The 14209-nt window shown below is 36.2% G+C and overlaps 1 protein-coding gene across 2 annotated transcripts in view; it reads left to right on the plus strand.

Moving 5' to 3' along the window:
- LOC111873058 (furin-like protease 1) overlaps nucleotides 1–14209 on the plus strand; it is a 605196-nt gene that overhangs the window by 575090 nt on the left and 15897 nt on the right. For both annotated transcript variants that reach the window (XM_023867440.2, XM_023867438.2), the window contains 2 exons: nucleotides 249–459; nucleotides 6130–6450. In XM_023867440.2, the coding sequence (XP_023723208.1) occupies nucleotides 249–459; nucleotides 6130–6450 (532 nt within the window). The remainder of the gene's footprint in view (nucleotides 1–248; nucleotides 460–6129; nucleotides 6451–14209) is intronic.

The following is a 14209-nucleotide window of genomic DNA, read 5'->3' on the forward strand; positions in this document are numbered from 1 at the left end:
TACCCATAGGACAACCTGTACAACTGCTATGGACCCCAAATAAACTGAGTATTGTAGATCTACTTCAGCTGTGCAGTTGATGGCTTTCCAAGGAGGGCTCAGCTCCATGAAGTTGGTTAGTTAGTTATTGTAGATCATCTTCAGACTTAGCTGTGAGTATCTTGACCTTCTACAGAAGCAGACAACCTGTATATACTGTAATATGTAAATTATCATAAGTAATGAAGTAAATTGGTTCCATCTTACAGGCTAAGGTGAGTCTTGTATCAGCTAGAAGAGGTGATCTTCAAATCCACCTAACATCTCCAGCCGGAACCCGTGCCACGCTATTAGCCCGTCGTCCTCATGATGTCTCACGTGCTGGTTTTCAGGCCTGGCCATTCATGTCCGTCCATACCTGGGGAGAAAAGCCCTTTGGTATATGGCAGCTAGAAATACACAATGAGGGCCGATTTCTGGGTATGTGTTACACGTTTAAGTCCCAGTTTTTTAAAGACATTTGATTGGATTTCAGCAGTAGTTTTTATGTAATGTGTGCACCAAAAGTGCAGTGGGACATGAGCGTCCAGCTTTACAACATCTACATGCTTCATCTCTGCCATACTGCTCTGTCCCATCTCAGTTTATTACAAATTGAATTTGTTTTTCAGATCATATAGTTTTCTTAAGTTGATAGTGTTGCAGATCACCATATATATGTTCAAGAAAATAATATCAGCACAAAGTAATATGTAAATTCAGTATTCAATGAAGATTAACATCTGCTGGGTTGTGATGCCATATAATTTGGTAGATATCAACATTCTGAAGAAAGGGATGCCACTATATTCTATTCTGATCATGGAGGCAGTGTGTGTCTCCAAAACTTTGATACCTATCTACACAGTGTCACAATCAGGAGACAGTTATCTTCATAATCATTGCCATGAGAGCCTGACATCTCACATTTTGTTTTCAACATTTTGCCTCAGTGTAAATCATATCTATCAAACAGTAAAGTTTTAAAATAACTTAGTCAGGAAGGTGACTGGCTACAGGCTGTGAAACCAGGGTTGAATCCCTCACAGGGACAGGGAGATTTCTCTTTGTAACATTTGTTGTGCATAGTTCAATGTCCAGTGAAACTCTTGAATTTAATATTACATTTCTCATAATTTGTAGTGAATATAATATGTGTTTTACATAACATGTAACTGTTCATGCTCATCACAAAGAAAGCGCTAGATGTTGCATTTTAAGAAGTCTCGTGTAAGTTGCTTATATGAAAACTGTTGAGAGTTACCTTCAAATAGGTACTACTGTTGGAAGACTGGGTTAAATGGTTAGGTTTTATACAAATATTCTGAAGTACTTGTCAGGAAATATGTCATTATTGATATATGTACTGGTTATAAAATGCTTTAGAATGCTTTCAAACCTGAGCTTATTATATTTATGGGTTAGATCTTATACTATAATTTTAAGCTGATAATTTTTTTTAATACATAAAAGCAAGGGCATTCACTCAAATAGGAAAGTCATAACAATTCTTGAATTTATTTGGATAAATTAGGGCTCTCAGAAATATATTTGACACTGCTTCTCAAAATAAAAGTGAATTTCTTTAAATTATATTTTTGTTTTTTATTAGCTCTAATGTAGCTCCTAATTTATGATAATGCTTGTATATTCCTCTCAAAAATAATCTTGTTTGAAGATAAATATTAGTGTGACACTGTAGTCTAAAATGTTGCATTTCTGCACTGATTTAATAATAAAAATTAATTTAACATCAGATATCAAACTTTCATAGGTTATGCTGAGATGTCTTATCCTTTGCTTCATAAATTTAAGAAAATCGTTGGTCCATAGGCCACAACATTGATATAACTTCGGTGGACATGACACAGAGCCAGTATTTTAATTACTTTCGTGCTGTTTTGACTAATTTCATATCATGGCAATAACACATTTTAACATTAAAAGCTACTACCCCTTACTTGTGCCGTATTTCATAGGAAATATGCTAGAATGATTTTCATTCAAGAAAGGAAATGTTAACGTAATTAGCTGTAACCAGTTTTATAACTGTTAAAAATGTATAATGTATAAATACTATTTGCCTCATCATTTTTTCCTATTATCACATTTTATGGCTGACATGAAAAGTGCACTGTTAAACTAAAGTCATTTATTTCTAAGTGTTTTACATAGTGATTATCTACGGATGCCAGCAGTAAGTATCATATAAATTCTAATTTAGAATCAATTAGGCAGTGATTACAGCAGTATAATGTGACCCTGACTGTGGCTGATTAATCCCTAGTCGCTTCTTTCTCACCACTAGGACGTGCCACTCTCCAGGAATGGGCTCTTATATTTTACGGTACTGCAGATACACCTGATGGACACGGAAGTCACGATCCATCTATTCCTCCTCTGCGTGTTACCAAAACTGGAATTTCATCACAATCAAAACCTGCCCGCCCATCTCTGGTGCTTGTCCCCCCACCCTACGTTATGTCTCCTGTGAAACACTACAAAAATTCCCCAAAAAACAGTACCAAGACAGGAAAGTTGACACCCCCAAGGACACTCATTACAACAACCACTCCTGCCCATAAGTCTGTTTTTAAGGTCCTGCATCCAACTTCTCCAGCCATTCTTAGACATCGACTGAAGAGCACAACTACTGTATCTCCTGCTGCCATTTCCAAGAGACCGGGTGCAACCACTGCCAACACCATGATCACTACTCTCTCCTCTGCATTATATACCAATATCTCCCTCCCAGGTCACCCTCTTTCATTATCATCCAGACCACCCACCAGTTCAGTCATTCCACCCACAACAACATTAACTACCACAACCACATTTACAGCTCCCTCCACCACCACAACACCAGGCAGTGACTTAACAATCTTATTAGAATCACCTTCTGATCCCCCACCTAAAGTGCCAGATATATTCAAACAGTATCCTAAAATCCAAAAAGTTTATCCACTGTATTCTCTTACTAACAAAGGCAGAATAGATTCATCCTCATTCCACCATCCTGCTGCTAACTTGGTGCCTAACTTGGAACTCATTCAGGAGAACTCACGGCCCCACCAGGGTGAAGGCAAGGGTTCTTAGATACTTACTTCTATGTACTCACATTCACACTTTCTCTGTTTATATTGCCTACTATCCCTTTGCTTGCTTTGCTCTTGTTTGTAAGTCCTTCAAGTAGCTTGAGTAGCTGAATGTGTTTGTGTTTTGTTTGTAATGACCAAGCAGTAAATCTTTGATTTAATCCTAAATCACAATTTCTTCTGAACAAGACTGTATCTGTAATTTATCAGTTGTTAAGTTTTTTGTGTGTATAATCGTTTTACAAGCATTTTTACTGTCCAAGTTTTAAGCCTTGATCTCTCGGTTTAACATATGTTAACATGAGGTAGGTGCAGCTGAAACTGCATTATACCTGTGTCAAAATTACGCAGAACATGCACTGAAAGGGATGATGCATTGCATTAAAGAACTTGAGCTAATGCTTAACTAACATGTACACTCCTACTCTGTTAGTGACTTTGTACAGTCCATTCTACATTGAAGTGATTCTGGCCTCATCTAAGAAATTAAGCAGTAAAATGGAGAAAGTGTCATCAAAGAATATGACCTACTTAGGGCAAGATTTAATATTCTGTTTAGGTTTTGTTCTGAATGTGTAGATGTTCGTTATAACCTCAACAGTAATGAGTAAGATATTAGAAGAGTCTTGAATTTAGACAAAAATGAAATGAATGTTTAGGCTTTTATTTTGAACTTCGTTAATGAATACATGAGTAGACTTAATGAATTTTTCACATTTCCAGGGAAAGTTATATGTAAATATTCTTGAATATTCCTTTTTGCTGCATATTACAATGCATCTGTTTTGTCCATGCCTTTCATTCATAATTTTATATTAATCTTTACCACCTGCAGTGGATCTAGCAAACAACTAAACTGGCTTAATGCATTCTCACTCTTACAATCCACCATTTAAGTTTGACAAGCTAGGACATCAAACCAGTTCATATTAGAAATAAACAGAAGTTGCATGTGAGTTAGAGATTGGGAGAGATCAACGCACTCAGATACAAGCTATTTTATGAGAGACGTGTAATTCATTAATTTCTACAATGAAAAAGACACAAATTAAGAGACATTACAATGTTTTGTGTTTGTAAAGTAAAGTTTATAGAACTGTGTCATTCACATTTCTTGGGTAATGTTATTTTCTTTACAGTTTTCATTTGTGCACACTTTATATTTAATTGTATATGTAATAATTTTATATATTGGTATTTTGCTGTAGCATGATTGACATAGATGTTTAAGTATGCATAAGCAGAATTTTGTTCAGTTTATATATATCTTCGACATTGTTCCTCATAACTAGCTTGCTTCAAGGCAAATTCATAACAGAAATGTTTATATAGGTTGATACTTTTGGAAGATTACAGTGTGTACATCACATGACCGAGGAAGGAAGGCTAATTATGAGGACTACTAAGACAACATGACTGGAAGTAGATTTGCCTTATAAGTATGTATGTTGCAGCTGACATATACATTAATGAATTGCCCGTTATACTCGTAATTGCATGTAAACATGTTGAAGGATTGATTATTTTACTGGAAAATAGATGCCAGCAGTGAATGTATAGTATTTATTACCCATTCCGCAAACAGGTTTTTCTGTATCTATAATGAATGTAAAGGTTGAATATTACAGATGTGGTAGAATAAATAAAATTGAATACCTTCGTGGACTTCACTGTTAATGGTCATATAGGCCAGATCAAGCCTATGAAAGAAATACATAACCTGTGGAGATATTGTAAAAATCATAACAAAACAAGTTCTCAAAGTGAATATATTACATATTACAAATAGATCCATTTGAGAAACCACATAACATGCATTTCACATTCGAAATACAGTCAACTTAAATAATAAATTTTAGAGGAACGTTTGTAATAGATCACTGTTATTATGTTTGGTATGGTGAAAGGAAAATTCACTTCATTCATCTGCATTTTTCAGGAAATGTAGTTGTTTGTTTGTTTTATTCAGACTTAACAACTGTTTGTATCATGAGTCAGTATTGATGGCCAGAAGTATATGGATGATTTCAACACACTTTAAAGTATATATTTTATCACAGGTTACCAAACCATATGTCATATATTTTGGCATTTGTTAGTTTGAGGAGTCTAGTCTGGGGCAAAATTAAGTTAAATTTCTTGAAAAAATTGTAGTTCCAGATTTCACAGAGGTGTTTCCATCCAGAATGGCTTTGCTCTATGCCTGTAAATGGGGGTACAGATGTGTTCAAGGGTGCTCATAGCTTTGAAACATGCAGAACCTGTATTCTTATTGGGCATTTGGCCACGTCACTGTTTTTTCTGTATCCATCATCAAGGACTGTGTGATAAGTGACAGACTGGTCACTGTAGCTGTTTGTAGCTCCAGAAGAGCCAGTAATCATGGCTTGGAAATGGCCAAAAGGAGAGTGAGGTGGTCACCGATCCACAAGTGACATAGCTTGGTATATTCCCAGTGATGGAAACAAACATGTTAGAGCTTTATTCAGTATCAGCTTGTCTGATCACTGAGCAGAGTCCATTCCATTTAGTGTCCATCTTTCTCCTCAAGAACTATAACCGGAATTCTATTGTAAATGCAAAGCAGTAAACCTAAATAAATATCTTTTATTCTTGTTTGTATTCACACATACATCGGCATCACTTACTTTAACAGTGGATGTCCATATTCTGAAATTAAGGTACCTCAGTTCTGGTTATCATAGGGCTCATAGAAATGTAGTACACTGTACCTTAGCAGCATACAGGGCTTTAATGTGTATATGAATTGGTGAAGTCAGGTTAACCGTTGATTGCAATTAAGTGTCCCAGAGCTGAATCATAACTATGGGGCATGTGAATGATGCCACAAATAACTTAAATTCGTACTCAGTATTGATGCATTGAATACAATACTTGATTTGTTTTCTACACCATGCACTGACTTAATGACTCCAATTGAGCTTAATTTCTATGCTTTGACTATTAGAACAGTAGTGATAGGGTACTAATATTTTTTGTGTATTTGTTTCTGCAGGAACCCTGACAGATTGGAAGCTAGTTTTCTATGGCACAGAAACAGCACCTGAAGGTGATGAGCATGAAGGTGATGATAGCAATGTTCAAGTTACCGGTAGCAGACTGGACCTGAAGCCAAGTGAGATGCTCACTAATGGTGAAGAAGACACCGATCGCAATGATGTGGTACCCATTAAAGGGGGAGTGTGGAAGGAGTTTCATCAAGTGGACAACACAGATCATGCTCGTAATGAAGTGCAGCGCACTACTACTGAAGATGACATGGCCTCAGCATCTGCAGGATGTCGTGCCCTCTCCAAGAAGGGTCAGCAGTGTATAGGTTTGTGCCTTCTTGTTATATTCCTAGTTTCACTCTTAAATTCTTCCTTCCCATTCCCATTGCTCTTGGCTACAAAATGTGACGGAAACTTGTCACAGGCAAAGTGTACTGAAATGGTAAGTGGCAGCATATTTCCATGCCCAGTGATTTCTCAACAATCAAGAACTGATTTTAACAATGGGATCTGGACAGAACGGACGGTCAGTCTACATTCTGAGATTTCATATTTTCAGACAAGATCACACTGACTCATCAAAACAAGTAGTTTACTTTTGCACACAAAACTGTAGTGACTAAATAAAGGAAGGTTATACGGATTGTGGATGTGTGCAGCTGAGCATACACAATATTTACTGAAGATATGTCACTGCACAGTGCTAATGTTTGAAGGACTCAAGCAGGACTGATTGTTAATTAATTCTGATTCACTTATCATGGTACAATATCATTCCTTCACAGAGTTCAGTAATGCCAGAAATACGTAAAAGTTTATAGTCAGTCTTGTCTTCATGAAAGACAGGTATCAGGCAGAGTGATTATGATGCCAAATCCATTGAAACATATTATTGGCATGAAAGCACTCTTAAAGTGCAGATCAGTGCAATACTGTGTACAGTGCTATGGACATAAGTTATGCTTTGCAGCTATTGCCCCCAAACAGTGAATTTATATTTACTCCAGCACTGCCATGTTTTATTTTGTCTGCAAGTTACAGAACACACAGACTTAAATTGAGGTTTAAGAGTAATAATATCGGGCATGAGCAATTAAAAGGAGAAAGTGATGATCCTGAAAGTATTTAACTGGGTTTTATTACTTGCTCAAGACAAAGAAGATGAGCTTTTTATTAACATTAATGGACAATGTTGAACCAGTGTCTTAATTACTGTATTTTTTGCCAGCAGTTGCAATCCACATTCTTATGGATGCCTTACAGTACTTTTTTAAACTCAGATATCAAGTAATTTCTGTAAGACACCCAAATCATGATAGAGCCTGCAACTTTATCAGCTCCATTGTGTACTTGTGTGTTCATGACTAGTGCCAATTATTTGCACAAAGAGAGCAGACAGCATTCCTAATGGCAGTACATGGATTATAAATGATATTTCTTTGAAAGAAATAATATTAGTTGATATTCTAATTGCTGTACGTCCATCAGATTATGGTGCAGTCATATCCAGACATATCAGGAGTGAATCTGAAGTGATCATCGTTTATAAAGAGCAGTTTCTTATTTCTGGAGCCTTGCATGTATGAAAAGGAGATATTGAGAAGACAGAGAACCAATTGATATTAACAAGTCAAGCAGCTATATGTCTCGTTTAATTTTCTGTAACAATTATATGATTCTATAATACCAAGGTCTCCACAATTTAAGGAAGTCTTTATCAGTGTCTGGGTTTTCATACCCTGCAGAAGTTCACTAGATGCCAAAATAATTTGTATGCTTATCCTTAAATTTGGCATTATAAATTTCTGTAATGATAGGTAAATGCATCTTCTGTCGCAGGAAATGTGACTCAAAATACTCAGCTAATATAGAATATATAGTTAGAGTCTTAGATCAGTCTTAGCTTACAAAAATTGATCATTAAGTTTAGTACTACATTCTGCATTTGTTAACTGAAAATGCTGCAATCAAATTCTCATTTTAAATTTTCTGCATATTCCCTGATTTAATGAAGTCATTACTCAGACATCATTAAACAGAACAATTTGAGAAGCATCCTGTACACGTGTTGTAAAGGCAGACAGTATTTTTGTTTTCGGTTCAAACTGCCAGTGTAATAAATGTTAGCTCTTTCACATTCTTACCTCAAAAATGACAGGAGCATTGTATATTAGGGTTGACTAGAGTTGAAGAATGACTTGGCACATTCTTTAACTTGACATTACTCTGGGTTCTCAACAACTTATGGTGCCCTCTACTTCAGGAAGCCTTTTTTCTTATACGCTCTGAATTCATGTTAAAGAGTCTTGAAAAGGAATGCCTTCAGACTCATTATTATTCCCACTATCCAGACTGAAAATAGCTTTTGCCCCTTTCATTTAGGGTCGATGTAACCCAGCAGACATATGTTACTGGACTTTTGGACTAGGAAATATTTTGCAAACAGCAGCACCCTATGTATTGTATGCCTCCAGGTTGGCAGAGGCCACAAAGTAATGATGCAGGTATTGCATAATAAGGATTTTGTTTTCCTTTCTTTTACATTGAACGGAATTGCAAAATCTGTCACTAATTAAAATGCTTTGATAGGTGGACGTAAGCTATAAACTGTACAAATAAATTAGTAAGTAAGTGTAAAATTGTTTATTAATTGAAAAGCTTTTTCAGTTTCTTGGTTTTCACTTTGATGGACCAGGAGAATTTTGGTCGATATCACTAATTGTTGGATTAATGTTTGGGAACACTGAACCACAAGAATTTTTTTTAAGTAAACCATCATTCAATCTATGATAGAGTGCTTGTGGGATGTACTAGCATAGAACTGTAATGGCCGCGCCATGGCTCAAGCGGTTAGTCGCTGGCTTCCCACCATGGCGGCTTGGGTTCGATCCCGGGTCTGATCAAGTGGGATTTGTGGTGGACAAAGTGGTGCGGGGCGGGTTTTCTCCTGTTACTAAGGCTTCCCCTGTCAATCTTCATACCACCAAATTCTTCATCATCATAATCACCCGGGGCAACAATAGACCAATCTGTGGCCGCCGTGCCGAGTGGACCCAGTTGGCCTCCACCCCCCACTAAGCGAAAAAAATGGAGCTGTAATCAGACTGCAGTAATTTATGCAACAGAAGAAAAGGATAATTGTCACCAATCAGTAGCCAGTTTATTCAGGTCGACTGTAGTCGGAAGGCTGTACATAATCCTTGATGTCTGTCAGAGAGCTCGATTAACGTTTTTACGCCAAAGCCTAAAACTGAGGAAGGGATCCAAGGTTTCCAGAAATATTGTTTGGAATAATGAATAGTAACATGCAGTTATTTCTTCTTTTATATTAGAGAGAATTCAAATTGTGCAGCTGCAGTTGATATTCTACAGTTGGAGGTTGATTTCTCTAGTGTTGTGACATTTAAGGTGTGAATGAAAGTTAAATTGTTTAGTAGCTTCTGTTATTGTATTTATTTGTAGAATACGCTAGCATGTATTTGCTTCTTATCACAGGATAAAATGCTGTTAACCAATGGACCGACTTTTTACCATATCATAATAATGAAAAGTCAACTTAATTTTTGTATTAAGCAGCATATGTATATATATCCATGTGTTATTATTATCCATAAATTGATTGTATGTAAAATGAATGTTACAGATACCTAGGACTTTCTCTTCGGTGCATGTGGCACTGTTAATTGGATATGACTACATCATGAAATAGTGTGTTACATGTGTATGACATGATATATCTCAAGTGCAATTATACAACTGCTTTGCCAAAAAAAAAAAGAGATGAGAACATGAGAGACTGAAAGACACTTAAATACAAACCATATACAGTATGTACTGCAGTGTATGAGCCAACATGTACCAATCTTACAATCAGTATTACTGTTAATCTGTTAGAGCATGGCATATTTATCACAGCATTAGGTGGATACTCTCGGTTGTGCTAGACCAGTATCATGATGTGTGAATGTAGGAGTGAGTGTGCAGTAACTGAAATTATTTGCAGTATGCAGTAAATAGCTGTACATTATTGATAAGCCCTTTGCTTTACAATTGCATCAGTGATGGGATGATTATGTGTGTGTGCACGTGCATGTATGTGAGATTTATTACTAGCGAGAGAATGATAAACAGTGTTAACTAGATGGAAGGATATTGGACTTTGTAGAGTTATGACTTACGTCGATTTTCCAATGTTCCTGAAATATTCCATGGCTTAAATGAGGTTATAATAGACTTAATTGTGATGTAAGATATAGGTATTGGTTCCCATTGATTAACTTTTAACTGTTGTATTGTGTTGGGACAAGATTTGTACCTATTGTTGTTCACCTTTGTTTCCTGAAGGTGAAATTTATGGCTTAGTTCTATGTCTTAGGAGAATTATACAAATCCTATGCAGTTGACTGAATGAACTGTATAATATTCCCTCACTTTTTCTGAAAGGAGGTAACTTTCTTGCATTCAAATGTTGTAATTCATAACAGTCTTAGTTCATAACATGGAAATAATTGTCTTATTCCATGAATGAAAGAAGCTTGTATTAATACAAGTCTGTTAAACACCACAAAATATGCAGAAGTACTGCCCTGTGGCCATTTTGAACGTCAGACAGTATCACCCATATGGCTTTCACATCAGTGTACACAGTAAATATTTTGAACAGGCCTGCAACAATTACAGTTTCTCTTTTTAATTTCCAGGAATGTATGTAATATTAATGCGGAAGGTGGGAATGGTATTTATTCCCCCCCCCCCCTGCATTAGGTCAAAATGAATTCATTACAGTTTTAGTTTCTATAAATAATTATCTCAGTTGAAATTAATTGTGTAGGCTCTTATGAACAAGGTAATGAATTTCCAGGTCCCATAAAAGGCAGCTAATTTTCTGATCACATTGGTGACTATTAGCTCTTCAAAAGAATTTTGTTGCACAAATTTAGTTAGTTATAAGTTAATTATTACAATAATTGAGGAAGGGATTGAAATATAACGTGAAGATCTGTCATAGACAGATGGGTTGCCAGAATTGGAAGTGCATTGAATTGATTCAAAATTGCTTCCACAATGTTTTCAATATTGTGGAGTGTAAAGCCTTTACTGGGCAGTGACCTAAAAACAGGCAACAAAACAACATTTGCAGACAGGCATGTTCCCATGGAGATGATTGGGACAACAGTGGAAGAGCTGCATTTTCTGCGTGGTCTGTGCTGAGGGGTTATAAGTGGGATGAGGTTCAGAGCTGAATTGAAAGTCAGGCTGTGAAGAGAAGAGTAGGAGGTTGGTGTGAGATGGCCGCTAACCTCGGCGGTAGTCCGTTCAAGCACTGGGGTGGTAGTTGGAAGGGGGCTGACATTCAGAGAGGACTTGAGCCTGGAAACAGAGGAATAGGCAGTGTTAAAATCCATTACCAGGAAACGTCTAGTTAAGACACTGCAGGATTTTCTTCATATGATTATGTGATACAGGCCACTAGGTAAAATTATGAAATCCTCACTGAACGACATACAAGTTTGAGAGGCTGTTTTAATTCAAATTTAATGCAAAGTCATATACTGTACATGGTATCATAGTTATAAACATGGTCTGCATGCATTGTCCAATATTCAAACTGTGTATTTTCCTTGGATTCTGAAAGATTTGTGACAGTGGTTTATCTTTATGGGAAAATTTTCTTAGACATTGCCATTATCTGAATGAAAATAGAACATCTCAGAGCTGTCTCTGACACATATTCATTTGCAAGGGAGAGGGTGCTCTAAAGGGCCAGTTAGATAAGGCTGTTACTTATATAGTGATTACATACCCTCAACTTATACCTGAAAATGGACCCAGCCTCTGAAATTTCACATCCAGACATTGTCCAGAGAAAATTGTGTCATAATTATGATAGTTATTAATTCTTTGAAACACAATAATAACTATCTGTACAACATACTTTAATATTCGACAGCCTACAGAATAAGCAGATGTTATTTTTCTGAACATCATTAACAGAATCAATTGTTGTGATGAAGTTTGTAGCACTTCTTATTTTGGTCAGCCTAGGATGAACTTTCATACTGGATGTCAACTATCATGACTGAGGTTTTTTATTGTTTTCCTGCTGTATATATTGTCACGTGTTGGGTATGCAGCGCGACAAATATATTTATGTCGCCTTCGGATTCAACGATTATTTATTGAACTCATTCACCCACACTTACTTAGAGTCAGGAATACAATTGCTATCACTTGCAGTATCACAATTACTGTTTCCACTATATCTCTACGAATACTAGACTGCCTTCGACAGCGACTCCCTTAAAACTCCAACTTATACTGAATGCTTATTATGTCATTATTAAAATTTGTGCAGGTGATGAACTTTGCATTAACTGTTTCCATTACTGCACTGACATGTCATCTCTTTCTATCTCAAGTAACAACATAAATTTCTCTCTCCTGAAAGTTCAGTTTTGTCTGACATGAGGAATTTATTCAGCATTTTGTTCATAGTCCTGCTGTATGAATTTCAGCAGATGAGTGGATGAAGTGTGTTCATGTAGCAGTAATGCTGTAGACATGCATTCAAAAGACACTCAGTTTGAATCTTGGCTGAGGCTCCAGCTCTACTGACTGAAGGTTTCATGGTTTTCCTCAGCCCCTCCAGGCACATGCCAGGATATTAATCAAGCCATGTCTACTTCTTTCCAAATCCTTTTCCAATTCAGTGAACATCCCACCATCAAATTCCACGTAGTCTGTGTACTGATGTAAAACAAACCACAAAATAAAATAGATACATCTGAATATATATTAAGGAATTTATATCAGATTTAGTTCTAGGTGTGTCAAAAGTTCCAGAGAATAGAGGAAATCAGATCTGAATATTGAGACAATGCACTGAAGACCTGTATTTTCACCCCTTTTTCTGTTGTAATTATTTGACCATCCTATAATTTCTGACCCTGGAAACATTTGTTTTTCTTTAATCAGTTGATACATTATGATAAGCTGAACATAATCATGGTCTATAGAATTCTGGATAAAACTCTTCCATTAGTATCTTCTTCATTGTCTGATTCTTCTAAGACTGACATAGCTGTTAAATAGACTGCAAACAGATTCAGATCTGTAACACTTGATCTGTGAATGAATGCCATGTTTGGTTTTGTCCCTTTGAATATGAATACTTTCCCTCCAGGTTGTTTTGTTGTTTGTGTCAATGGTTATTTGTGAAAAAACATATCTTTTACCATGCTATGCACAAATAGAACAGTATTTGTATATTAAGGTTAAGAAAAGTATAATAAAAACTGTGAACTGTTTTAAATACTGTGGTGACTCTTTTGATGTAGACAAAGTTATGGCCAGAAAACAAATAGTTGCAGTGCATGGGGAAACCCACCCCCTCCAATAATAACAATAACAATAACATGGCCAGCAAACCTGATCTCATTCCAGAGACTGGGAAATATCTCCTGGTGCTTCATTAGCAACTGTTAAATTCTTTTGTGGATCATTCAGAATGTTTTAAACAAAACTAATAGTTTTAGAAATCGGGTCACTTGTATATCATTGTTAGCCAGTGCTAATACTCATCAGTTGTCTGAGGAGACAAAGTAACATGAAAATATACAGGTCAAATAAGTGACAGCCTAAGAAATGGAGAATTATGAAATGCTTTCATAAGCTAACATTTTTAACATCAATATCTATACTCCAGTGATGGTTGAGAATCATGGTAACATAGCTTTAGATGTAACTTATTGTGCTGCAAGTTCGTGTCTTCTGCAAATGTGAGTTTCATATATTACCAGATCACTGATGGTGCTGGGTTGTTTTAAACCAGTAACAGACAAACAATCAACCAAATCGAAATTTTGTTAAAAATTGCACAAGTAATGGCAAATAAGATGTAGGACATCCATATTGCATCAGTATCACATGTAAGGTAACTTGTGCAATATGTCAGACACTTCACCCAACAGATGTGTTGCTGTAATGATTTTACTGAATCTTTTGACTTGGTTCATCCTGGTCTATCACACTGGTAATAGTATAAAAGATTATTAACGCCATCCAGTGTGATTGATAAATGTTGTT

The sequence above is a fragment of the Cryptotermes secundus genome, unplaced genomic scaffold (genome assembly GCF_002891405.2).
Source record: "Cryptotermes secundus unplaced genomic scaffold, Csec_1.0 scaffold4, whole genome shotgun sequence".
Lineage (NCBI taxonomy): Eukaryota > Metazoa > Arthropoda > Insecta > Blattodea > Kalotermitidae > Cryptotermes > Cryptotermes secundus.